Here is a 25,925-nt window from a genome sequence, read left to right on the forward strand (position 1 = left end):
TTTTTTTGGCTGCATTGGGTCTTCGTTGCTGCTCACGGGCTTTCTCTAGTTGCGGTGAGCAGGGGCTACTCTTCGTTGTGGTGCATGGGTTTCTCATTGCGGTGGCCTCTCTTATTGCAGAGCACGGGCTCTAGGCACGTGGGCTCAGCAGTTGTGGCACGCGGGCTCAGTAGTTGTGGCTCACGGGCTTAGTTGCTCCACGGCATGTGGGATCTTCCTGGACCAGGGCTCGAACCCGTGTCCCCTGCTTTGGCAGGTGGATTCTTAACCACTGTGCCACCAGGCAAGTCCTGTCTCTGTGTTTTAAGCCACCACTGATCAGGTTTCCTGTCACCTGTCACATGCATCCCAATTGACACACAGTAAAGGTAATGGCCTGACATCCTGCTCTTTCTCAGCACTGCTCAGGCTTCCACCAGAGGACTGCCTGCAGCAGGGCCCTAAAGAGAAGGGCTGAGCGGAGATCGGTGCAGAGTCCTGGAGCTACACCAGGCACCAGGCTTCACCTTCTTCCCAAGAACTGAGGGTGACTTTTGTCGCTGATAACTACAAGTGTTGACATTTCCTGTGCACTTAGAACTCACCAGACAGGGTACAGTGGGCTCCACCCAGACATCTGGAGGACTCAGAGACACGCCTGTCCCTGCGGGGGCGGCTAAAATGCTATGCTTGGCTGGTGGCCTCCCCCAGCTGCACCCATCAGCCCTCCCGACAGAGCCATGCAGACCTCAATCTGCGGCAGGAAGGTGTGGACGGAGGGCAGGTCTGGCAGGCTGGCGGTGACATCCACGATCCTCTGGGCCAGAGCCCTCCACAGATGCAGCTCCTGCAGAGGCCGCTGGAAATGCCGCCACAGGTCCACGCCCGCAGCGTTGCGCAGCCTGCTGCTCTTGGCCTTCATGCTGTGAGCACCGTGGAGGGGGAACCGAGAGAGGAGAGAGCGGGTCAGTACCAGAGCAAGGCCTCTGCCCAGAACCCAGAGCGCCCGGCTTGTGCTGCTCCCAGGGTGGGCACTCTCCTCTTCTACAGACTGCTGGGCTGTCCACGGGACCCTGAGGCCTATGCTGTCCAGATAAAAGGGCACTGGAGGGAAACCAGTCCTCGAATAGACTTGCAGCCTAGCTTCTGGACCAGGGAAAGAGTCAAGCCTGGAAGAGGAATTATGGAGCCCCCAGGCTGGTACTGCCTGCCCCCAGGCACCTCGCGGAAGCAAAACAAACTACTTTCTTGAGTAGGATATAAATAAATTTTCCAATATACTGTCCATTGTATAGCACAGGGAACTATATTCCATAACTCGTAATCACCTATAATGGAAAAGAATCTGAAAAAGAATCGATATATATGTATAACCACATCACTCTGCTATACACCTGAAACTAACAAAACGTTGTAAATCAACTACATTTCCAAAAAATACATATATATATATGTACAGGTATAATGTCTAGCACCCAGTCATAGATAACCAGCACCTGCCACCTCCACAAGAGCAACGAAGGAGAGGGAGACCTCGGCCACCCTGTCCCACGGCCCGCTTTATGCACAGGAGATTCAGCCTCACCACCACCTCAGCATCTTGTGGAGGATCCAGGCCCTTGTTCTGGATGTACACATGTAGGGCCTGTGCACACCGTGGGGTGAGAGTCCCCTGGCAAGGCAGGAGGCCCCTGAGTTCCTTCTCGAGGAAAACCCTGCATCAGAGGCAGGAGGATGAGAAGTGCTACAGGGACGGGGACAGTTGGGCTGTGTTCCAAACACCTCTGAGCCTCATGTAGTAAAAATAGGTACCGATTCTGAATTTACACTGTGCCCAGTTCCACACAGGGTGGATATTTGACCTGCTGGTCTTTGCTGGGCTAAGAAGCTGGAGACCTAGCCATGCCCGAACCCATGGGCGGAGAGGGAGGTAGGGGCTGGTCTGAAGTCACGCCCAGTGCTTACATCAGCACTGCCGTCAGCAAGCAGGGCACAATGCTGGCCTAGTGAAAAGCCCTCCCCTTGGACCATTACATAGGGAACCCATCCCCCATGCGAAGCTGCATAAGGAGACATGATGGAAATAAGCAAAGAGGCCACATAGCACGGAAAAAAAGCAAAGTTCAGGCCCTCTTTCTGGAAGCAGAATGGAAAATACTTCGAAAAGGGGTCAGTACCTGAGCCCAGTGAGACCCTATAATGGCCAGTCGTTGATAAGAGCAAGAACTGTTTGTCACCAGGCAGCAAGAGGGTGCAAGCCCCCCCTCCAGCTGGTGTCAGATGGGCAGAGGCCCTGAGCATGGGGTCCAGGCCCGCCCTCGGCCCACCCGGTACCTCTGGTGCTCCTGGATGGCAGCGACCACACTGTCCGCGAGGGGCTGCGGGTCCTCAGGGAACACGATGAGCTCCTTCAGCCTGGCCTGCAGCCGGTCCACCCGAGGCTCCTCCGCGGCCAGCGCCGCCCGCGTGGCCTGCAGCGACAGACAACACCCGACGGACCGGGTGAGCTTCCGAGATGGGATGGCGGTGTGTGTGCACCGGGGTGAGCATATTCTGTGGGGGTGGGCCAGCCTGGGGGAACACGGTCCCCCAGGGGAGGGGCAGGGGCCCCGAGAGCTCAGCCCCTGCGCTCCCTTGCTTTCCCGCTCCGTGACCCCAAACACGTTTGCTCTTGATGGGCAGGTTTTTCTCTTTATCATCACCTACCTCACAGCCTTGCCATGGACTAGCACCTAATCATACAAATAACTGATACTTAGGGAACAGCGATGACGTGCTGAGTGCCCTGTGGTCCCATTCATTGAAGCCTCGCCATGGCCCTAGACAGTAATTCTCCGTGTCCCCGTTTTATACACAAGGAAACTCTGGCCAGGAGTTTTCTGACACTTGCAGAGGGGGAAACAGTGGACCTGACATTGGAGCCGGGCCCTCTGGCCCTTAACCTGCCCCTTCAGCACTGAAGGAAACAGTGCCCTAAAGATGCTCTGTGAATCCCGTTACTGTTGTCGGCACGAGGATATTTCCACCCAGCATGCCCGACCACTCCACTCAACCACGTTCAGGTACTTCGGATGCGGCCTTTTCCTGCTATCCTGGGAAATGTGCAGTTTGATCTTGACCTTGACTCTGGCTTGGTCCCATGCTCAGTAGGAGGCAGGGTGGGGGAGTGAAAAGCGCACGGGCTCTGGCAGGACACAGGCTGGCCTGGAAACCCACCTCCAGCCCTTCCCAGCTGCGCAGGCTTGGATCGGTCCCGGTCCCTCGGTGGTAAAACGGGGCCACCCCCACTTGACAAGGCACCGAGTACAGAGCGGGAGCACTTCTCACTACATAAACGCTAGTGTAAGAACAGAAATCTTCGAACAAGTTCTGAAATTCCCCTTCATTGATTTCCGGTTCGTCATATCTTGGTCATAATTGACACTTGAATCGGGTGGGACAGGCAGCGCCTGTAGGGATGTGGTCAGCATCCTGCCTCGGGAAAGGCTCCCTGAAGCATAGCCGGGCATGGCCGGGTGGCTGTCGGGACAGGGGGGTGTTGGCAGGGCTTTCCAGGCCTTACCCTCCCCACACCCCACCCCTGCCAGTGTGCTTGCTTTGACCTTGGCCCTCACCTAGAACTCCTGGTAAGAGCCATATGTTCCCTGAGTCCCGATGCTCTTGGCAGGTGCTGTCCTAAGCACTTTTGTTTTCACACGTTCATAAGGAATGTGGAAGGCAGAGGTCTTATTATCATCACGTCCATGTCACATTTAACTGAGATTAAACCAATTCTCCCCGGGAATTCCCTGGCGGTCCAGTGGTTAGGACTCCGCGCTTTCACCAACGAGGGCCGGGGTTCAATCCGTGGTTGGGGGAACTAGGATCCTGCGAGCCGAGCGGCGTGGCCAAAAAAAACCAAAAAAAAGTAATTCTCCCAAAGCCAGCCAGTCGGCAAGGAGAGGAACCAAGACTCGAACCCAGGCAGCCTGATCCGAAAGCCCCCGCCCTTCCCCACTGCACCACACCACCCCTACCCTGTGCCAAGGCAGACAATCCGACAAGGGAAACAACTCCCTGTGTACAAAGGTGAGCACTGCAGTGCACCTGGTCTCCTACAAGGCTGAGTGATGCTAAAGAGCATGGATGCTTTGTTTCCACCTACACACACATATTTCTGCGTATGAGCAAACATTAGAAGGAAGAGGGGAAAAAACAGAACAACCTGGAGTGGAGGTAGGGCCCAGGGGCTTTCCTTTTAGATATTTCCCCTAACGGAATTGACAGGCTAGCCCTTGGAGTTAATATAATAAATAAAGGACTGCAGAAGGGTGTGAATCCTTATTTGAAAAATCTCTCTGTCCTCAAGTCAAACCTCTCGTGAGTGTGCACATGGATGGGGAAGGGGGAGGGTGCTCCGACTGGACACCGTGTCTGGGTTGGAATGCCCCCACGCTCCCCAGGATGGGAATCATCTGCTGGGTCTCCTAAGAGCCTTGGTTATGCTTGTTCCTCATCTTCTCTACACTGAGAGCCTTGCCTCTGACCTAACACTCCCTGTTCTGTGCTCAGAAAGTGCTCCCCACATCCTACCATCAGGCAAGGGAATGGCAAACTTGGAGCCGATCCACCTCTTATTTACCCACCAACTCATCATGTGATGCTGGGGATGTTGGGGGGGGGAAATCGCTCCAGGCCTCAGTTTCCTCACCCAGAAAATGGGTACAAATAACCAATTTGTCTACTATGCTCGGGGAACTGAGATTATCAAAAATCCAGGAAAACCAGAGCCAGTGTGCTTGAGACTCAGTGTGATCCTCCCACTACACAGAGGATGCCCCGAGGCACACATGGCACCCGGACTGGGCCATGGCTTTGCCAAACACTGCTTACCGAGTAGAGTCTCCAGCGGGCCACCAGCTCGTCCTGGGTCCCTGCTTTGGCCGCGGGTTCCAGGTCCTCCTCCGCTAACCTCTGAAGGCCCTTCCTGAACTCTGCCAGCTCAGCCTCCAGCTGCCTCCTCTGTTGCTCATAGGCTCCCCTGGACCAGAGCAGGCCCTGCAGCCGCCCCTCCTCCTCCTCCCAGAGTGCACGCAGCTTCTCCAGAACATTCCGCATCTCCTCCAGTTCTTTGGTGATCTTCTCTGCGCCCAAAGGGGAGGTGTTGTGGATGACCCCCCCGGCCTGCTCCTCCAGCCTCTTCAAAGACTCCTCAGCCCTGGGAAAGTCACTGGCGATGTCCTAAAGCAGGGAGGCGGTGGGAGAGAAACACGAGGGAAAAAGAAAACATGTGTTGCATTTTTCAGGACCGCTGGGAACATCATGCCAAACGGTAATTCCTATTCCCAGGCTAGAGCCAAGGCACCTTTCCAAGGGGTGGACTGTCTGCCTTTATAACATTCAGAATGTAATTCCTTTACCATGTCATTTATAAGCCATTTGATTAAGTGAAGGGGAAAGTCTCCATTGGGTACTTCTCTGTCTTTAACACTCTCTGACATTTGTTAATCTTGCTTTTTTAAGAGAGACAGAGGCAGCCGCAGGCTTGAAGCCTTCAGCTGGCAAAAGTATGGAGCAAATAGAACCTAACGATGCCATTTGGCCTCATTACATCTATTTGTATGGTTATCTGCTAATTATGAATGAGTATTGGTATTCCATTTATGACAATGCCATAAAGTTTCTTTTTAATTCAGTGTTCATTGCCTTCTAATATTAAAAAAAAATTTTTTATAAACACTTTTGTCTGTTTTATTTAAAATACCTTCAAAATATTTTTTTCACTTTTTTAGTGAAGTGCAACTTACATGGAGTACAATACAGACTGTCCTTGACTTAAAATGGTTCGACTTACGATTTTTTCTACGATGGTATGAGATCAATATGCATTCAGTAGAAACTGTGCTTTGCATTTTGCATTTTTTTTTTTTTTTTTTTGCGGTACGCGGGCCTCTCACTGCTGTGACCTCTCCTGTTGCGGAGCACAGGCTCCGGACGCGCAGGCCCAGCAGCCATGGCTCACGGGCCCAGCCGCTCCACGGCATGTGGGATCTTCCCGGACTGGGGCACGAACCCGTGTCCCCTGCATCAGCAGGCGGACTAGCAACCACTGCGCCACCAGGAAAGCCCTGCATTTTGAATTCTGAACTTTTTCCAGACTAGTGATATGCAGCACGATGCTCTCTCGCGATGCTGGGCTGTGGCAGAGAGTGTAAACCAACATGGTTTTCACTTTCACTATGGTATTCAATAAATTAAATGCGGTATTCAACACTTTATTATAAAACAGGCTTTGTTTTAGATGATTTTAGGCTAATGGAAGGTGATTCTGAGCACACTTAAGGTAGGCTGGACTAAGCTATGATGTTTGGTAGGTTAGGTGTATTAAATGCACTTTCGACTTATGATATTTTCAACTTACGATGGGTTTATCGGGACATAGCCCTACTGTAAGTTGAGAAAATCTATATATAGATCTTAAGTGTTACTGTTCAAAGAGTTTTGAGAAATATATATGCCCATGCAGTCCACACTGTTATCAAAATATAGCATTTCTAACATCCCAGAAGATTCTAGAACTTCATCTATTTGAAATCATAGACTATGTTATTTTTTGAAACTGGCTTCTTTCACTCAGCATAATGTTTTTTAGATTCTTCTATGCTGTCAGGTATATCAGAACTTCATTCCTTTTTATTGACTAATATGCCTTTGTACATATATTCTAGTCTATGATGTGTTTATCCAATACTCTGCTGATAAAAATCTGAGTTGTTTTCAGTTTAGGGCTGTTATGAATAAGGTTGCTGTGAACATTCTTTTACAGATACCCACACTTTTCAAAAGTTCAATTTATATCACTTTGCTTTTACAAAAGACCTACATTAGTACCTGTTTTCGCTACCTGAAAGAGATCCAAAGAGGATTTTAGCTTTTGCAAGAAAAGGTAATTACTTCTCCGCTTGTTTTCTGTTTGTTTGTTTTTCTTTTTAATTTTTTGGCCGTGCTGCGCGGCATGTGGGATCTTAGTTCCCCAACCAGGGATCGAACCCGCCCCCCGTGTAGTGGCAGCACAGAACCTTAACCACTGGACCGCCAGGGAAGTCCCACTTCTCTGCTTTACACCATTTCGGCTCATGAACAGTTTCATAGGAACACTATTTTCAGATAGTGGGGAAACTGTACACGTCATAGAAGATATTTTGTGGTCACTGTTCATTGGTTTTTTCAAAAGAGAGTCAATTTAAATACAAATATTAAATAAATGGTATAGATGCTGTATCGCTGTATCAAAAATTATAAAGCGGTCCTTGAATTATTGAAGATAATCTACCCACTCACTTTACAGAGGGAGTCGGAAGCTCGTTCAAGATCACAGCAAGTCAGGAAGCCCAGAGTGGACCCAGCTTCTCCCCGCTGCAGGTTTGATGCTTACATCAGGGTTCCTGACCTTCACACATTGACATGTGAGGTCAGATAATGCTTTGTTGTCGGGGGCTGTCCTGTGCACTGTAGGATGTTTAGCAGCGTCTCTGGCCTCCTTCCACCAGATGCCAGGAGTACCTCTACTCCCAGTTGTGACAACCCAAAATGTCTCCAGACATGGACAATGTCCCCCATTTGAGCCCAGCTGGTGTAGACCATGCTGCTGTGGCCTTGGGTCTCCAAATGCCCTGCTGGCTCAGAGATGTCCATAAAGCAGCCGAGGCCCCAAGCATGGGATCTACACCACATCCCATGCTTCTCCTCTGGTAGGGTCTGTGTACAGGGATGTGTGTATCTCCTGGGACCCCCCAGCCCCATCCTATTAAATAAACTCTAACAGAGACCCACCAGCCATGAGCGCTCCCTCCCCGCTCGGGCAGAGACTTGCCGGGGTTACCTGCAGCGCCGAGAGACGGTCCTTGGTGCTCAGCTGGCACTTGCGCCCCATGCAGCCATGCACCCGCTCCACCACGGCCTTCAGCCACAGCTGGAACTCGTCCACGCTCACCTGGAAATGCTCATGCTCCTGGGTCACGTGCTCCAGCAGGTCCACCCTGTTCTGTGGGAGGGGAGGAGAGTCACCGGCCATAAAGGTCCCCAGCCCAGGCTGCCCTCCCCTGGCCTCCCAGGCCTGAGTGTGTGTGTGTGGGGGGGGAGTTTGGGATGCAACTGACCCTCAGCCCTTTCGCTGGACACAAAGATCCCAGACATTCTTCTCGACCTTATCGGCAATCAGCCAAGAAATTCTTGGTTTTGGAGACCAAAACATGTCAGCACTGGGCCTGTCAGCCACACAGTGGGCTTTTTTTCCTGCCACGTCCTAGGAATGGCACTCAAGATGGGGCCGTGGTAACAACTACATAACACTACCATTTGAGCACTTACCAAGGTGCCGGCACTGCCCTAAGGACTTTGTGTACAAGATCATCTCACTGAACGCTCCTGACTGCCCCCATAAGGTGGTACCATTATTATTATTATTATTTTTTTGCGGTACGTGGGCCTCTCACTGCTGTGACCTCTCCCATTGCGGAGCACAGGCTCCGGACGCGCAGGCTCAGCGGCCATGGTTCACGGGCCCAGCCGCTCCGCGGCATGTGGGATCTTCCCAGACCAGGGCACGAACCCGCGTCCCCTACATCGGCAGGCAGACTCTCAGCCACGGCGCCACCAGGGAAGCCCGGTGGTACCATTATTATCCCAGTCTGATAGATGGGGAAACCAAGGCACGGAAAGTGAAATGACTTGCCCAAGGTCACCTGGCTAGGAAAGCACCAAGATTCCAACCTGGGAGGCAAGGCTGGGCCAACGCATCTCTGCTCCATTGCGACTATGTCCACGGGGTACGACGGTAAACAGCAGGCTGCCCCCCATTTCCCCCTGAGTATGGTGATTTGCCTGCATGTGTTGGAATTGCCTCTATTTTCAGACAATCCCACTGAAGCTCTAACCACACAGGGGCAAGATGGGGTCCTGAGGGTGGGTGACATTTGGGGACATAACAGTGTCCCTGCTATAAGACCTACTGTGTGCCTAGAGATTCTGATTTTCAAAACACACCCCTGATTACAGCACCATCTCTTTAAACCCCTCCACGGCTCCCCACTGCCCCCAGGCCCAGGTCCAAGCATTGTAGCCTGGTGGTCAAGGGCAGGGCCCCACGATGCATCTCTGCAGACCAGCGGTCAAGACCCTGGGCTTGGGAGCCCACTGCCTGGGCCTGACCCTGGCCCCCCTCGAGCTTGTAATTCACCAGTCCGTATGGTGTGGCTGATAACAGTAACTGCCTCATCAGGGTGGCGTGGCATTAAATGAGTCAGGGCTCGCACAACCCCAGAAGAGCCCCGGGCAGCTAGTAAGAGCTTGAGAACTCTGAGACATTGTTTATTGTCACCTGTGTCCCTCTGCTCTTGTCACACCCAACCAAGTGAGGGGTGCCCACGTGGCAATGCTCATCTCCAGGCCCCACCTGCTCTGAAGCTTTGCCCACTGTCCCAGGCTGTGGCCCTCCCCCAGCCTTGTCTACAGAATTGTCATCTGACGGGGACCAAGCGCTCCCTAAGGACACGGGGGTTAATTTCATCTCCCTGGTCCCGCTCAGGGCAGGCTCTGAGACTAAGTGCTTCCTGAGTGGCCAGAAGTAATTAAGTGCGGGGTGTGTGCCGGTGGAGGGGTCTCTCCGAGGAGAGCCAAGGAAAAGGAACCAGGGGACCTTCATTTAGTAAGCACCTACTATGTACCTGGAAATAGACCAGCATTATCGTATTTAATATCTTCACAAGGATCCCAAAACTGTCCCATTATGCAAGTATCCAAATGGGTGTTGGGAGGTAACATAACTCTTGCAGACAAGATTTAAACGCCAAGTTCAGACTCCCAAACCACTGCTCAGGCCCAGGAGGTGGCAGAATCTCTCTTTCTCACTGATGGTAGATATTCTGGGCTTTGCCTGCCATGTGGTTTCCGCTGCAACTTCTCAACCACTTGTGTGCTACTTACATTGTAGCACACAAGTTGCAGCCACAGGCAAACACATAAAGAATTGTTGTATTCCAATCAAATGAATCATGGACACTGAAATTCGAATTTCCTATCATTTTCACATGTCATGAAATATTCTGCTTTTAATTTTCCCCCAACCATTGAAAAATATAAAAACTATTTTTGGTTTACAGGTCATAAAAAAGTCAGGAATTGGGCTGGATTGAACCTATGGGCAGTGGTTTGCTGACCTCAGCTCTCAGCCATGGAGCCAGGCCATGTTCAGGAGGGTCCTGACCTTCTACGAGGCTAAGCCAACAATTCTCAACTAGGAAGGGTAGACGGACACGTGGATTCGAAAAACCTCCCTGGCTCTTTGTATGTGCCTTCCCCTCCCATGGAGAAGCCCCTCACCAAACCTAGAAACACTAATTCATTTAAACCTTTGCAACACCCATGCCAAGTAGGAGAAAATATCCCCATTTCAGAGACAGGGGAACCAAGGCACAAGATCAAGTCCTTCAGTGAAGAGCTGAGAATCCTCTCACTTATGGGAGTGAGGCTCAGAGCTTCAACATCAGCACTTGACAGATGGGAAACACGGGGCTGCTTGAATTCAGAAAGTGGACCAAGGCACAGTGACCATCCCCTTCACGTTTCCCTTGCTGGCTTCCCGTCCCCGCAGGATTATTTGCATCCACCAGAATCCTCCCCGAGCTTCCTCCATCCACGAGAAGATTCATTTATGAAACAAAGTGGGTCAAGAATATGCCGCGGAGCGGCTGGGCCCGTGAGCCATGGCCGCTGAGCCTGCGCGTCCGGAGCCTGTGCTCCGCCACGGGAGAGGCCACAGCAGTGAGAGGCCCGCGTACCGCAAAAAAAAAAAAAAGAATACTAAGCAGAGAATAGGGGCTGGGCCCCTGGTTGACACTGATGGTGATGAAGGCTGTAGTGAGGCAAACTCTCCAATAAAAGTGCCAGCTGGCGGCGGCTCTGCGCGTGTGAAGAATGAGGTGCTGGCACTGGGGGAAATCCAGAGTAAATAAAAGCCTCTGTGATGGTGAGCAGGCGTGCTAGGAGAGGAACGCGGCCGAGCAGGGCAGGCACCCAGCCGCGCTCTGTGCCAGGCATAACGAGATCACAGAACACAATTCAGGCATGGCCGGGCAGGGCACGTCGGAGGAATGTGGGTGACAAATGGGAGAGGGTTCCACCTCCTCTCTTTACACCAAACAATCAAACCATCTGTGTGGGCAGAGCTGGCAGGAATGTCAAAACCCAACCAAATTAACAAGGGCGGGCGTGGATTTGTGCCTCTGCAAAGGGCTGCAGGAAGGGCTCTGATTCCTGGCCGAGATGCCAAACAAACACAGCCACAGAGGGAAGCAGGGAGGAGGAGGATGCTACTATCTGCCTGACCCTTCAGAAAACAGAATCACTGGATTAAAAACCATCAGGCGAAGTAAACAAGCAGGCCCTGCCTACTGGCCACCAGCCTGCTTTGTCTATTCTTGACTTTCAATTGCTTTCTGCTGGCTGTGCCATTGCTCATTCCCGGGCTTGGCCACTTCTCCTGATCAAGAATCTCCCTTCAGGGGGTGGTCACGAAGGATACAGTCCAGAGGTGACCCCCGCTGTGCTTCTGTGGTCCTGTTCCTGTCAACACCAGAGGCCTTGCTAATTAACATCTTGGAAGTCGAAACTGGATTTTGAGAGGCAAAAGTAGTGGCTTGTTAACCAGCACGAGAAATAATGAAATGGGCTCTCCTTGGTGAAAGTTGAGATATTAATACATACCGTATCTCCTATGGCCTGAGATGCATCCTCCCCAAATTCACACGATGAAGCCCTAACCCTCAATGTGATGGTGTTTGGAGGCGGGGCCTTTGGGAGGTGATCAGGGTTATATGAGGTCATGAGGGTGGGGCCCTCACGATGGGATGAGTGCCCCTATAAGAACAGACACCAGAGAGCTTGCTGACCCTCCCTCTCCACCGTGTGAACACACAGCAAGAAGGCCACCATCTTCAAGCCAAGGAGAGGCTCCTCACCAGGAATCAAATCTGCTGATTACCTAGAGTTCGAACTTCCCAGCCTCCAGAACTGTGAGAAACAAATTCCTGTTTTTTAAGCCACCAAGTCTATGGTATGCTGTTCTGTCCACCCAAGCAGACTAAGACAATATCCCAGGGACCCTTCCCACCCTGAGAATAGGCCTGGACCTCTAGGGATCTCTGCAGGGCTCTCCTACTCTCACTGGGGTGGGAGGATTTCAGTTGCCTGCCTCAGGGTGGCTTTCTCGTCTGACTTTAGTGCAAGGTGAGACCTTCATCAAATGTACAGAGCAGTTGACCAGGAGGCATCCGGGCCACCAAGAATCTCTGAGGGCTACTGGACATGCAGTATCCCTCACCCTGCTTAGGGTGGAGCCAGAGTGTCTTCCTTTCATCTGGGGCTGGAAGGCCCAGTATGGGGTATGCCCCGGGAGGCTGATGTTGGGGAAGCTATATCCTATTTTACTAATGAGGACCCTTGCTAAGGGTGATATAAAAGTTTGCCCCTTGGGCTTCCCTGGTGGCACAGTGGTTGAGAGTCCGCCTGCCAATGCAGGGGACACGGGTTCGTGCCCCGGTCCGGGAAGATCCCACATGCCGCGGAGCGGCTAGGCCCGTAAGCCATGGCTGCTGAGCCTGCGCGTCCGGAGCCTGTGCTCCGCAACGGGAGAGGCCACAACAGTGAGAGGCCCGCGTACCACAAAAAAAAAAAAAAAAAAAAGTTTGCCCCTCTCAGTAGCTTCTGTCTTCTGAAGGTCATGGCATCATCTGGAAGCTATGACTGTTCTCACCAACAGAATGCACATTCACATGACAGTTTGAGTATAATTTCAGAAGCTCTGTAGGGGCCTGCCCTGGCCTTTCCCCCCTACCGTCTTTCAATCTTCTACTGCTGGCTCTGGGAGAGACAAGAAACAGCTCCCCGTTCACCACCCCTACACCCAACCCCAGTCCGAGAGCTAACCGGGCTCCCTGTGAGTTAGAACACAGCTCCCAAACCTCTGGCAGCCAGGAGGAGAAAACAAGTGTCTGTGAGCTTCAGCCAACAGCTCAAAAGGCCAAACTGAACTGCCTTCTCTCATAGGGTCCAGTCACCCTGCACACCCACCAGTTTCCACACTGAGGTCAAAATTCACCAGCCCGTCTGGCAACTCCGAGGGCTTCTGCCAGGGCGGCAACTTCCCCCCACCCCTCCATCACTGGCAGAGCCCCCAAGCTCCTGCCCCCAGGATGCTGCCAGCTGGGCTCCGCCTCGGGAAAACCCTTGGAAACAACCTGCTCCCTCATCCAGGGGCTCGAAACCTCCCATGTACCACTGCCTCCACTTTCTGAGCTGGACCCACAGGAGCTCTGGTGGCCCCTGACCTCCCCTGATGGACACAGGTGCAGTGACTCACCCAGGACCCGGGGCAACCACCAAAGGAGGAGCCCACATAGGGAGTCGCCTAGGACTTCTGGTTCTTTCTGATGGGCCAGTGGTATCTGACCCTTAAATTATTATTATTTTTTTATTAAAGTATAGTTGATTTACAATGTTGTGTTAATTTCTTCTGTATACAGCAGAGTGATTCAGTTATATAGATATATGCATTCTTTTTCGTATTCTTTTCCATTGTGGTTTATCACAGGATACTGAATATAGTTCTCTGTGCTCTACTGTAGGACCTTGTTATTTATCTGTAGATTATTTTTTTAAGTCAAAATAATAAAAAAAAGGGCCCAGTCACACCTTCTCTATTTACCACATAAGAAGGTTGGGAGGATCAAATAAGGTCAAAGACATGAAGGGACTTGGAAAAGACAGCATTCGCCGGTAAGAGCTGTGATTTCTATAAATATTTGGATCCAGTGAGGGGAGGGTTCCCTGGAGGGACGATGAGAACCTCTGAGGTGATCATTTCTTAGAATTGGTGCTCACCAGTGCCCCAGGCATGCCCCTTCCATAAACACACGTGTACACACACACACACACACACACACAAAACCACTTTCCATTTCCTGCACAAAGCACTCTCTGCTGATTGACACAAGCACCTGTTTCCTGTAAAGTCACAGAAGCAAGGAGGCCATGGGCCAGGCACCTCCCCTGCCTGAGCCCGTGGGGCAGACCTGGAGCAAGAATTGCTGTTAAGCAGGCTCTAGCCACTTGGATGCAGTGAGGGAGGGCCAGCTGGCTCCATCTCTGAGAGCCAAGCTCCACCCCGCCTGCCTGTCCTCTGAGCCTCCCAGCTGCAGGGGCGGGGTTCTCATTCATTCAATGAACGGCTCCTAGCGCCTGCTGCGTGGTAGACACCATTGTTGTGGCTGTTTCTTCTCACTGCTACTGAGAACACAAGTCATCCTTTATCCTGGGAAAATGCTCGCCAATTTCAAAGAGCTCACGTGCAAACTCATTCAGTCCTACAACCTGGCTCCAGGTAGGGTGAGCACCCCGAGGCCACACAGCTGGGAAGCAGCAGAGCCTGGCTGGAACCCAGGTCCCTTTCCAAGCATTCTGGGGCCAGCGTCCTATTCCTACTCAAGGTTTCTCAGATCTCTGCTTATTATAGAACCATTTCCCGTAACTTGAAGGACCCAGGAGACTTCCACCTCCAGCAACATGGGAGAGCTGAATACCCTTCCACCGTAGCCAGCCAGAAATGCTGGATAAAATGTAACAAGCGTCATTTAAATGCAGAACCACGCATACACTGCACACACCGCGGTAAGAGATATCCCGTGGACCAGACGCAAAGATGCTATGGAAACCAGGATGCTAAACCCACATGTGTGCTTGACGTCTTCTTGGATTTAATGCTCAGGTTGGAGGAGGAGGTAAGACTCTGGGCCCAGAGGGGCAGAGACCACGGCAAAAAGGCAGAATACTCAGGGGACTCCCCCTCTGTCAAAGGGTGAACTAGAGAAAAAACCTCCCCACCAGTGCAATACAAGACAGAAGCATATGTGTTTCAGCCTGGCCTCTGGCTGAAAAGGCAAATGAAAAGATAGTCACCTTTCAGAGTATGGAGCCAGGAGCCTCTTGCATCATTTTGGCTTAGGGTTCCAGTGCAGAGAACCCACTTGATTTAGGAACCCCCAAAACATTTCAGTGACACTCAATAGGAATCCTGATGGTAAATTCCCATGGCAGCCTGGCTGAAGAAAACACAAGTTCTCTGAGGGCCAGGCCCAACCATGGGGTTCTGCAGATAAGGCCCCAAATAGGATGAGCTCACAGCTCAGAATTACAAAGTCTCCAAGGAAACGATCCACCATGTCAGGAGACCCAACAGACGGCAGCATCAGGCCAGGAACTTCAGCTACTTGAGCAGCCGGACGATTCTAAGATGTGTATGATTGAAATGACTACAGATAGAATCTGTACCTCAGAGGAGTGCAAAGTTTAAGAGAAAAAGGACAATGAAAACAAGAGGGGCTTCCCTGGTGGCACAGTGGTTAAGAATCCATCTGCCAATGCAGGGGACATGGGTTCGAGCCCTGGTCCGGGAAGATCCCACGTGCCGCAGAGCAACTAAGCCTGTGCACCGCAACTACTGAGCCTGAGCTCTAGAGACCGTGAGCCACAGCTACTGAGCCCACATGCTGCAACTACTGAAGCCCGTGCGTCTACAGCCCGTGCTCCGCAACAAGAGAAGCCACCGCGATGAGAAGCCCACACACCGTAACGAAGAGTAGCCCTCGCTCACCGCAACTAGAGAAAGCCTGCGTGTAGCAACGAAGACCCAATGCACCAAAAAATAAATAAATAAAATAAGTAAATTAAAAAAAAAAAAGAAAGAAAGAAAAAATGAATGACAGATATAATACAAAACCAAACAATTTCTTGAAACAAAACTGAACTTAATAACTCAATGGACTGTTTAAACCAAGGCAAGAATGAGGTGAGGGATGGGGACAAAGAATGGGCGGAGGAACCGGGGGAAAGACAAAAGAGAGCAGAGGAGGAAAGCAAAGGAGAAGGACTAAAGGGCGGGAGGAGGGAGGGAAGGAAGGAGGGAGGGAGGGAGGGAGGGAGGGGGAGGGGGAGGGGAGCTGGGTGGAAGCGAACCTCAACGTCCATCCGTCAGTCAGTCAACACACACTTACTAAGTGCCCACATGTGTATTAAGCATGAGCAACCCTGGCCAAACAGATAGTAGATAATGTGTCAATGGGTGGATGGATGGTGGAGGGGTGGGTGGATGGGTGGGGGGACGATGGACAGGTAGAGAGTTATATAATGCTTGGGTGAGTGGATAAGAGATGGGTGACAAGTAGATAGTGAGTAGATAAGTGGGTGAAGGGGTAAACGGTGGGTAGTAGATAGTGGAGAGATGGATGGGTACATGGGTATGTGAAGAGTACATAGGTGGGTTGATGAGTAGGTGAATGAATAGACGGGTGGGTGATTAAGTGGTTGGAGAGAGGAATAGGAGATCTAGTTAGGTTAGTGGAGAGGTAGATGGGTGAGTGAGTAAACAGATGGATAGGAGGGTGGGGAGATGGGTGGATGGATGGGTAGGTGAGTGGATGGAGTGGTGAGTGGGTAGATAGTAAATAAGGGATTTGGTGGTTAGTTTAGAGGAGAGATAGATGGGTGAGTGGGGAGACATTGGATAGGAGGGTGGGGAGATGGGTGGATGGTGGTGGGTGAGTGGTGTCGGGGGGGTGGATAGTAGATGGTGGGTAGATGGATGGATAGATGGCGAGGGAGCAAACAAGGGGCTGGATGGGTAGATGGGAGCAGATGACCGGATGAAGGGGTGAAGACAGCCCCCTGCCCTCACCCACCTGGGCTTTGGTCTTCACCGCGTCGTACTCGGCCTTCATCTTCCTCTGCGCGTCTTCGTCCACGCTGGGGTCCCCGATCCTGTTGAACAGGGAGGCCGCCTCCTCCAGCAGCCGGTCCAGGAGCACGGCCTGATTCTCCACGTTCTGAAGCAGCACCTGGGCGTGGCTCAGCTGCCAGCGCTTCTCCTTCAGGCCCAGCTGCAGCTCCACCGGGGGCTCGAGCACCACCGTCATCTTCTGGAACCAGCGGTAGAACTCATCCCGGGCCAGCAGGTACTCGCTCCAGTGCAGCCACACCCACTCAATACGGCTGCAGGCAGAGGCCACGGCCATGAGCATCCCCCCACCAGGCTCACGGTGGGGGAGGCCGTGCCGCTGCCCCCTTCCCGGTACTGGGGGAGTGCGGGAGGGGGCGCGAGGACACCCTCTCGGGTCTCACCCCAGTCCTGATAGACAAGACCCTCCCGTCTGGGAAACAAGCTCCACGGGGCTAACGATCAGGGTGGCTCAGATTCCAGACCTGCTCTGAGAACCCCCAGCCTGCTGATGCCCTTAGCCACCAGGACCCCCAATTCTAGCCCCAAACTCCTATTAGTGACGCATGACGATGCCCCCGGTTGTTTCTCTCTCTGGTGCTGGGACTCCACACACAGTCACCCTGGCTCTTACCACATGGGTGCCCACTAGCAGTCACGAGAAGACTGCCATGGGGAGTGTGGCTCTTAATTTGCAGAGTACGATAGGATCTGTGGGCTCGTCACCGCTCACCGGGAACAGAGGGCTGGGGCCTGTGCATGGGTCCCAGGTGTGCCACGAGCTCGCTGCATTACCCTGCCTCTGCACCCGCCTCAGTTTCCCCATCTGTGACACGGAGATGGCCCTATTGGTCCAGCCAACATCAAGCTACTTCGTTTGGAATTCCAGGTGAAAGCGTTTGAAAAGCAGAAAACACTGTGTAAAGTCCCCCTGGTCCACTCAACATTCTGGTTTCATAAAGACGGACAAGGTGCTGGCAATTCCTGCCCACTGAGGACCTCCTGTGTGCCAAGCGCTGTGCCTGGCCCTTGACATTTGCTCTCCCCCGCCATCCTCCTAAAAACCTTCAAGAAACACTTGATTATACCCATTGTCTAGATGAGGCGCCTGAGGCTCAGGGGTCAAGTAACTTTCCCAAGGCCTCACAGCAAGTAACGAGCAGAGCAAGAGGCGATCCCAGGTCAGGCAAAGCCCCCACCCCTGACCTGGCTCCCTGGTACAAGCAGAGAATCTGGGCTAAAGTGCCAGCAAGGCAACAGGCCTTCTTACCCTGCAGGGCCGTTTGGCCATCCTGCTGAAGGATGCACACTCGGCAAGTCTACCAAGAATTAACTGTTGGCAAAACACGATGGGCCCCCACTGTCTATCATCCTCATTAAGCTTGATTATAATTACAAAGAGGCAGGCAGGGTTGACTGATATCCCAAGAGAGCATCCTGTTTCCAGTAATCCCAGGACCGAAGAAACGTCCCTTGGGCAGAGGCCCCAGGCCAGCGTGGTGGTGGGCACGGAGGGTGGGCAGCAGCTGCAGACAAAGGCCTGGAAAGGTACCCAGCCACCCTACCTGTGACAGTGGGTCATGTAGGTGACCGTCTCCTCCCACTGGGCTTTGACGTCCCTCAGCCGGGCCAGGATCGCGGGCTTCTGGTCCTCATGGCAGCATGCCAGGAGGGCTTCGGCCGCCCGCAGCACCATGTCCACCTTCATGCGGCCCTCTGGCTCTAGCTGGCATATTTTCTGTTGTGGACACAAAGCCAGTTCCCAGGAGTTAGACAACACGCCAACAGACAGAGCCTTGGGAAGACAGTGGCAAGACGTGGAAAGAGGCAGGACTTTGAGACCGGAGGAGCTGGGGTTCGAATCACAGCCCCTGCCCCTTCTCCTGTGACCTTGGGCAGGCTGCCAAGGGCTCTGGGGTGGGAGCGAGCAGCGATGGAGATTAATCAGCACAGAACTGTCCGGAGCTGTCTGATGATAGGAGTGCCCTCCCTTCCCCGACGGGCCTGTTTCCAGCTGCGTGAACCCAGAAAAGTTTCATTACTTCCCTGGACTTGGTTTTCTTGTCTGTAAAGTGGGTGTACAGTAGTACTCAGGTCTCAGATATTTTTTTTTTTCAGAATTAACTGAGAAAATGCATGTAAAGTGCATGTCCCAGTGTGTGGCGCCATGAGAATCTACCTCTCAGGCCCACTGCAGGGAGTGGGCTTGGCCCAGGTCCCCAGCCGAGGCTCGGAATTATCTCTGAGTTTGCCGCTGGCACCAAGGCCTCGCTCCCTCAGCTGTTCCCACCAGTGACCAAACAGGAGCATGAAGGCAGGCCCGTTACTACAGGACACTGGGCTCCTCTGACGGGTGACTGATTCGGGATGCCCCACGGCCTTGCCAAATTCCCTGAGAGGCACCCGTCATCCCAAGATTCTCCCTGGTCTCCCGGACTCAGGGTCGGACCTGCATTGGACTGACCATGTCCCTCCCAGCCACCCAGAGTTCCCGTCCCACTTTCTCTCACAGGTGGTTCCCTATTAAACGTCTCGCATATTTAATCTCATCTTGGCCTTGGCTTCTTGGAGGACCAAGGCTGATACACAACGCCTGGCAAATAGTACGTTATCTGGTAACGTTAGCTATTGTCATTATTCACTGTTATTGTTCTAGTTCTTTGGCAACTAAAGCTTGGTCTCTGCAGTCAAAATAAGATTAGACTCCAATTCTAGGGCTAGTCCCCACTACCTGTGTGACCTTTGTCACGGTACTTAAACTCTCCAGGCCTATGGAATGGGGGAAGGTAATGGTTACAGCACCCAAGGTTATAGTAACATTGAGATACATTAGCACATGGCCTGGCCCACACTGCATCCCCTCCATCACTCCAGAATTGTTCACCATTACTACTACCTTTTGCTTACCTTCTCATTATATTTACCGACAGCACAGCATTTGCCTAAAGCTCCAGCTGTTCCCCAGCCTGTCCCCCTAAGGCTGGCAGTCAGTTTTCCTAGACTGATGTCCCAGTGGGCTGGCCGTCTGAGCCTTCTCTGTGGGTGGGGTCGGGGAGGGGCTCCTGCCGTGTCCAGTGCTGCCCCGCTGATAGCTCTGTGGTCCCAGGCAGGTCATTCAGTCACTCAGAGTTGTGATAACAATCTCTGCTTTGTCTGCCTCATAGGTTTATAATATTACTTTTCAAAAACACTACTAATTAGAACATTGAAGTGTTAGTGTACTTTATAAACACTGAGCAGTTATGTAGACCCTCCCCCAACACGTGCAAATGGGCAATGGTCCCAATCCTTTTTGTTATCTCATATGAGAGTGGTTAACGATGATGATGGCAACGATGACAGTATAGAGCAGCGGTCCCCAACCTTTCTGGCACCAGGGACCGGTTTCGTGGAAGACAGTGTTTCCACGGGTGGTGGCAGGGTGGGAGATGCTTCAGGTCGTCATGCGGGCGATGGGGAGAAGCAGATGAAGCTTCGCTCGTTCGCCTGCTGTGCAGCCAGTTTCCTAACAGACGGGTACCGGTCCCCGGCTCAGGGCTTGGGGACCCCTGGTATAGAGGGACTTCCCTGCCTACGCGTGTTATCAGAGTGAGGTTAAAGAACCTCCTTACAAGGGCTGTCTCTGTGCTCTGTAGAGCAGGTAGAGTGAAGCGCAGGGAGGTTCCCCCAGAGACGAAAAGAGCTTTGGTTTGGGGCTTAGGGCTGGGCCGAGCAGCAGGATTGGCCGGACCCTAACAGGTAACAGAGACAGCAGGCGCCCAGCAGGGACCCCAAGTCCCGCTCAGCAGCGGGCAGCAAAGTGGCGGACAAAGGCACCACAGTGACGCATGTGGACCAAAGACCCAGGGCCACCGTGGAATGTTCTGGGCTGAGTGAGATTACCCACCCCCTGCACAGAACATTTCACACCACTCAGAAGAAGGGGTCCCCCAGGGTGGCTGAGGATGACTTTCTTGCCATCCAGTGAGATTTAATTGGATTAGAAATAATAATAATAATTCAGGATCTGATGTCTCTGACACCCAGAGTTGTGGAGTAGACCCCATGCCCAAGCCCCAAGCTGGCAAGATGGGCACCAGGGTGATTCCAATTTTACCCATGGGGGCACCGGGGACCCACAGAAACCTTAGCTTTGCAGAACAATTCTCTGCAGCAGTTAGTGAGGCCTCCTCTATAGGGGCTGCCCAATTTAACCTCAGTCGGAATCCAGCTCCGTGAATGAAGACAGCAGCTTGGGGAAGAAACTAAATTCAGTCTCTCTCTGCCACACTCACAAGGAACCAGCCAAGCCTGGGAAGTCCCTGTGAGGACAGGGGCCCCTTCCCAAAGTCCAGGGTCCTGATGGTGTGACCTCCTCCAGGCCTCTGGACCTTTGCCCTCCTGAGTCCTGGCCAGGGAGGCGCAGGCTGGACCAGGGGAACATGGGAGATGGGGGGACCCACCGCTCTTTGCAGGGGAGCGAGCCTGTTGCTTCCCTGCAACGAGAGAAGAACTGGCCAGTCCCAAAGGCCGGCAGAACATGAGCCCCACCTGGCCTGAAGCAGAAACCCCTGCCCCCAGACCAAAACATCGACCAGAGGCATGTCTGCTGTGGGACCAGAGGCTAGGGCTGAGCCGGCAAAGCCAACTTTCGAGAAGCAGATTCCACCCTCCTTCTCTGCCCCGATGATTCCGCTCTTTGGCTGGTGCGTGGTTCTTCTACAGCCCCACCCCAGCAAGGACGCAGTCCAGGAGTGCCTGGCAAGGGACACGAGCCAGCTGGGAAGGGGGTCATTGAACTGTAGCCACAAAGCAATTCTGATTCGAGGGAGCCAGTGAGGGCAAAAGTCAGGCGGGGGTTGGGTGGAGGGAAAACCTCAGCAGGGAGGAGAAGCAGGTCAGGAATCCTGGAGGAATGTGGTGAGTCAGGGCTTTCCCTCAATGCAGTCACTGCCGGATGGGCGCTGTCCTGGGTGATATGCTGAGTTCTGTGCTGAGTACTATGCTGGGTACCGAGCTGAGTACTGTGTTGGGTACTGCGCTGGGTACTATGCTGGGTATCGAGCTGAGTACTGTGTTGGGTACTGTGCTGGGTACTATGCTGAGTACTGTGCTGGGTACTAGAATCTAGGAGGAAAACAAACATGGCCCGATGCTTGCAGGCTGTAAGGGGGTCTGCAGACAAGAGCACAGATGACTGTAAAAGAGCCATGAGAGACCCCAAACTTGGAGCTCTGAGGAGGGATGTGGGCAAACCAAGAGGGCCTTATGAGGAGGTGGCGGTGGCACCAGGCCTCAGTGCTGAGCAGACACTTGAGCCAGCAAAGCTAGGAAAACACGCGTGTTCAGGGCATCCGGCTTTTGGAAGCCCAGTCCTAGGAAATGTGGCATGTCTCTGACCATAAAGAGGCTTGGAAACCAGTAAGGAAGCAGCCTGGCCTAGACCCCAAGTGCAGGGCCGAGGAGGGCAAAGAGACAAGATGCTGCGACCTGGGAGACCAGCCGCCGTGGGCACCGGCATGGGCTGGGAGAGTCCACAGGCTGGTGTCCCTGCATCGAAACCACGAGAGACAATCTTCTCCACTGGCTCTGCCGGCGTGCCCTGCCCTTTGCCAAGTGCGCCAGTAAGTCATTGGTCTCAATGCTCCCACGCTCCTGCAAGGTGGCAACTAGCAGTTTCCCCAGGAGCAAAGCTGAAGCTCAGAAGGCACTGGAAATTCTCCCCAGGGGCCACAGCCAGAGCAGGGATTCGAACTCAGGCCTGCAGGCCCCAGACCCCAAGCTCTCCTCCTCCCCCAGGCTCCTCCCTCCCCTCCCCCTGGATCTCCATCCTGGATAACTCCTCCTCATTCAAGCCTCAGCAGTGAAGTCACTTGTCCCCAGAGGCCTCTCTTGTACCGCCCCCCCTGCCGGGGGTTCTTCCTGCACTTTACAGCTGGGAAAATGAGGTGGCAGGAGAGCATGGGACCCGCTCCTGGCCACACAGCTACTAAGCTTCAGAGTTGGATCAGAACTCATATCCTGGTCACTCTAGCCAACAGGCGCTTGGGACGTGCATCACTGAGCTGGTGGAGGGACCGCATGGGGGACCCCGGCCCCAGGGGATGTCCCGCGGGCCAGCAGGTGGAGAAGGCTCTAGCTGCCCCCTTTCACCAGAGGACAAGGGTGAAATGTTTTCTTAGTGCAAAATCGGTTTTGAAACACCAAAGCACACAGAAAACGAGCGGGTCTGAGCCCCACAGGAGAGCACGGTGGTGCAGCACCCAGGACACGGCTCCCTTGACCTAGGCTCCAGGCCAAATCCCTGAGGGCTCACCTGATGGAAGTGCTCCCTCGGCTTCCGGAACCCGGTCACCTTGGCCTTGCCAACAGCTCTTCCTAAGGGACGCCCTTGCCTTCGCCTAACGAAGCCAGACCCACCACCAGGGGGTAACGAGCTGCCAGCAAATGGTGCAAGGTCCAAAGGGATTAGCACGTAAGACAGCAAGTGCTGTGCAGGGCTGCCAGGAGCTGGGGCTGGGGCTGGGGGAAGGGGTTAAGAAAGACACGTGGACAAGGGGGTGTTTCATTTCACATGCACACCCAGACCCGAACAAGAGGGCATTCCAGCTAGAGGCAAGAGCACACACGAAGGTTTGGTGATAGGAAATGTAGGAGGTTTTCCGCCAGCAGGAGAGGATGTGTGCCTGGGAGGTCGGCTGGAGGGGGAAACTGAGGCTGGAGAAGAGGGTTGTGGCAGATACGTAGTGGAGGACGTTTGATGCCAGGTGAAGTTGGGTTTTCTCTCGCGGGCAATGGGGAGCCACAGAAGGTTTTAGAGGAGGAGAATAATTTCATGCGACCCATGTTAGGGATGTACCTCGTACATACTTGTGTGGCTGCAGGACTATGTGCATGCCTGTCCCCGTGATGCCGTGAACCCGAGCATAGGGTGTCCACTGCCCCAGGACCTCACACGGGGACAGCGGCCAGTGATGCTCTGAACTCAGCCCTGGGTTCAAGTCCTAACAAGATCCATTCCTTTCATTCTGGCCCATCACTGTGTCTAGGGATCCATTTCACTATGGAAAAGTGGGGACAATACACCACAATCACAGGGCTTTGGGGAAACTAAACATGAAAGCTGAAAGTACAGGCTTGAGCACATAATAGTTGCTGAATGAATGTCAGCTCCCTTCTCTCAGTGACCGGGCAGAGTCATCTTTTGATAATGAAAATTGGTGACAATAATAATGACGAGGATGACAAAGGCCAAGACTGACAAGAGAAGGGGCTTTGGCTGTCAACTCCTCTCCTCACCAGGCTTGCCCCTGACCTTCCAAATCTCCAACCCATCACCCACTCTGTTACAGAGGAGGGGTCCTCCTTGGCTCCCCGTTCCAGGCTCTGGAACCACTGACCCCTCCCCACCTCTCTGGCCCTGACCTCTGCTTCTCCCTGATGGTTGATGTTGTCCCAACACCAACATCGGGGGTGTCCCACATGTGCCCCCAGCTGTGCCCACCTCCAGTGATTTTCCTATTCTGTTCGCTCTGCCTGGAGCCCCTTCCCTCCCCTCCCCCTGGATCCCCAACCCAAGTCTGGCTAACTCCTCCTCATTCAAGCCTCAGCAGTAAAGACCCTTGTCCTCAGAGGCCTCTGTTGACCCTCTAGACCGGGGGGACATGACCTCCTCGGGGCTCCCCATGTACCCTGGGTTCTCCACTCACTTCACCATCCAGTTGAGAAGCCTCTGACCGAGCCACTCAAGAGTGGTCATCCCTCCTTTCTGCCGTGACGGTCCCCTAGGTAGGGCTCTCATCAGCTGCATCAAGTATCTGTTCATGGTTACTATAAAAGGACAAGTGGTCCAGGGTGGTGCGTGCTAGGATGGTGCCGCACCAAGAGGGAGGCCGAGCAGGGATGGGGGACCTTTCCCACCGGGACAAGCGGGTGTCTCTGTGCCTACCTGGGAGGAGTTCCCTGAGGGCAGGGACCAGGCACCATCACCTGGCATCCCAAGGGTTCGAGGCCTGGCACAGGGGAGGCTGATGGAAAACGTGGCTCAAAGTGGAGGGTCTCAGATCCTTTGGGGTCCGAGCAATGAAGGACTGAGAAGGACTATTCTGAGGGCAACTGGGATGACAGGAAATGCCAGAAAACACTGGAGGGGACTGGGGGTGGGGGATGGGGAATAGAGAGTGTGCCATTGTCACTGTCAACTCAGGTCATTTACATCCAGCCTCACAGGTAGCACAGGGCTTTCTCTGTGGTAACATCCATCAGCAACAAAAGCCTCCTCAAGGCAGCTTGTGACCCACCTTCTTGAAGTCAGCATCCTGACATAATGAGCTTCACCTATTCTAGAAGGGAAGTGAAGAGAGGTCCAGCAGGGTCACAGGGTCAGCAAGAAGCAGAGCTAGGATTTGAACCCAGGACTTCCAGACTCCAAAGCCTGTCCTCTCTCTAGTCCAGTGAGCTGTTCTACTAAAGAGAATGCCTGAGAAACCACAGCACCCTGCACCCTGACGCTGGCAGGCACGATTTTACAGAAGCACACAATGCTGTAGGGAAGCAGAAAGCACATTTGAAGAGGAGTCAGAAGACCAGAATTCCAGGGTGGAGTGTCCTCCCCAGAGACCTTTTCAACTTGAACAAGTCACCAGACCGCTCCGAGACTCAGTTTCCCCACTTTTAAAATGCAAACCCTGGGTTCTCCTTCATACTGTGTGGTGACACTTAAGCCATTGGCCCTGAAAAGGCGATATCAATTCTTAGTTTTAACTGTCCACTTCCAAAAAGAGCATTAGATATTTTCAATAAAATATGCAAAAGGTACAGTGGAGAAAGGACAGCCTCTTCAATAAGTGGTGCTGGGAAAACTGGACAGGGACATGTAAAAGTTTGAGATTAGATCATTCCCTAACACCATACACAAAAATAAGCTCAAAATGGATTAAAGACTTAAATGTAAGGCCAGAAACTATCAAACTCTTAGAGGAAAACATAGGTAGAACACTCTATAACATAAATCACAGCAAGATCCTTTTGGACCCACCTCCTAGAGAAATGGAAATAAAAACAAAGATAAACAAATGGGACCTAATGAAACTTCAAAGCTTTTGCACAGCAAAGGAAACCATAAACAAGACCAAAAGACAACCCTCAGAATGGGAGAAAATAT

General features: G+C 52.8%; 1 protein-coding gene across 6 annotated transcripts in view; it reads right to left on the reverse strand.

Moving 5' to 3' along the window:
• SYNE3 (spectrin repeat containing nuclear envelope family member 3) overlaps positions 1–25,925 on the reverse strand; it is a 99,134-nt gene that overhangs the window by 31,748 nt on the left and 41,461 nt on the right. For 5 of the 6 annotated variants that reach the window (XM_081227851.1, XM_081227849.1, XM_081227850.1 and 2 more), the window contains 6 exons: positions 18,349–18,521; positions 16,749–17,058; positions 7,841–8,002; positions 4,852–5,199; positions 2,314–2,450; positions 728–902 (listed from right to left, as the gene is read on the reverse strand). In XM_081227851.1, the coding sequence (XP_081083977.1) occupies positions 728–902; positions 2,314–2,450; positions 4,852–5,199; positions 7,841–8,002; positions 16,749–17,058; positions 18,349–18,521 (1,305 nt within the window). The remainder of the gene's footprint in view (positions 1–727; positions 903–2,313; positions 2,451–4,851; positions 5,200–7,840; positions 8,003–16,748; positions 17,059–18,348; positions 18,522–25,925) is intronic. The other variant, XM_081227848.1, reaches the window with a different exon arrangement.

This window comes from Mesoplodon bidens, assembly GCF_964165515.1.
Source record: "Mesoplodon bidens genome assembly, chromosome: 3".
Classification (NCBI taxonomy): Eukaryota; Metazoa; Chordata; class Mammalia; order Artiodactyla; family Ziphiidae; genus Mesoplodon; species Mesoplodon bidens.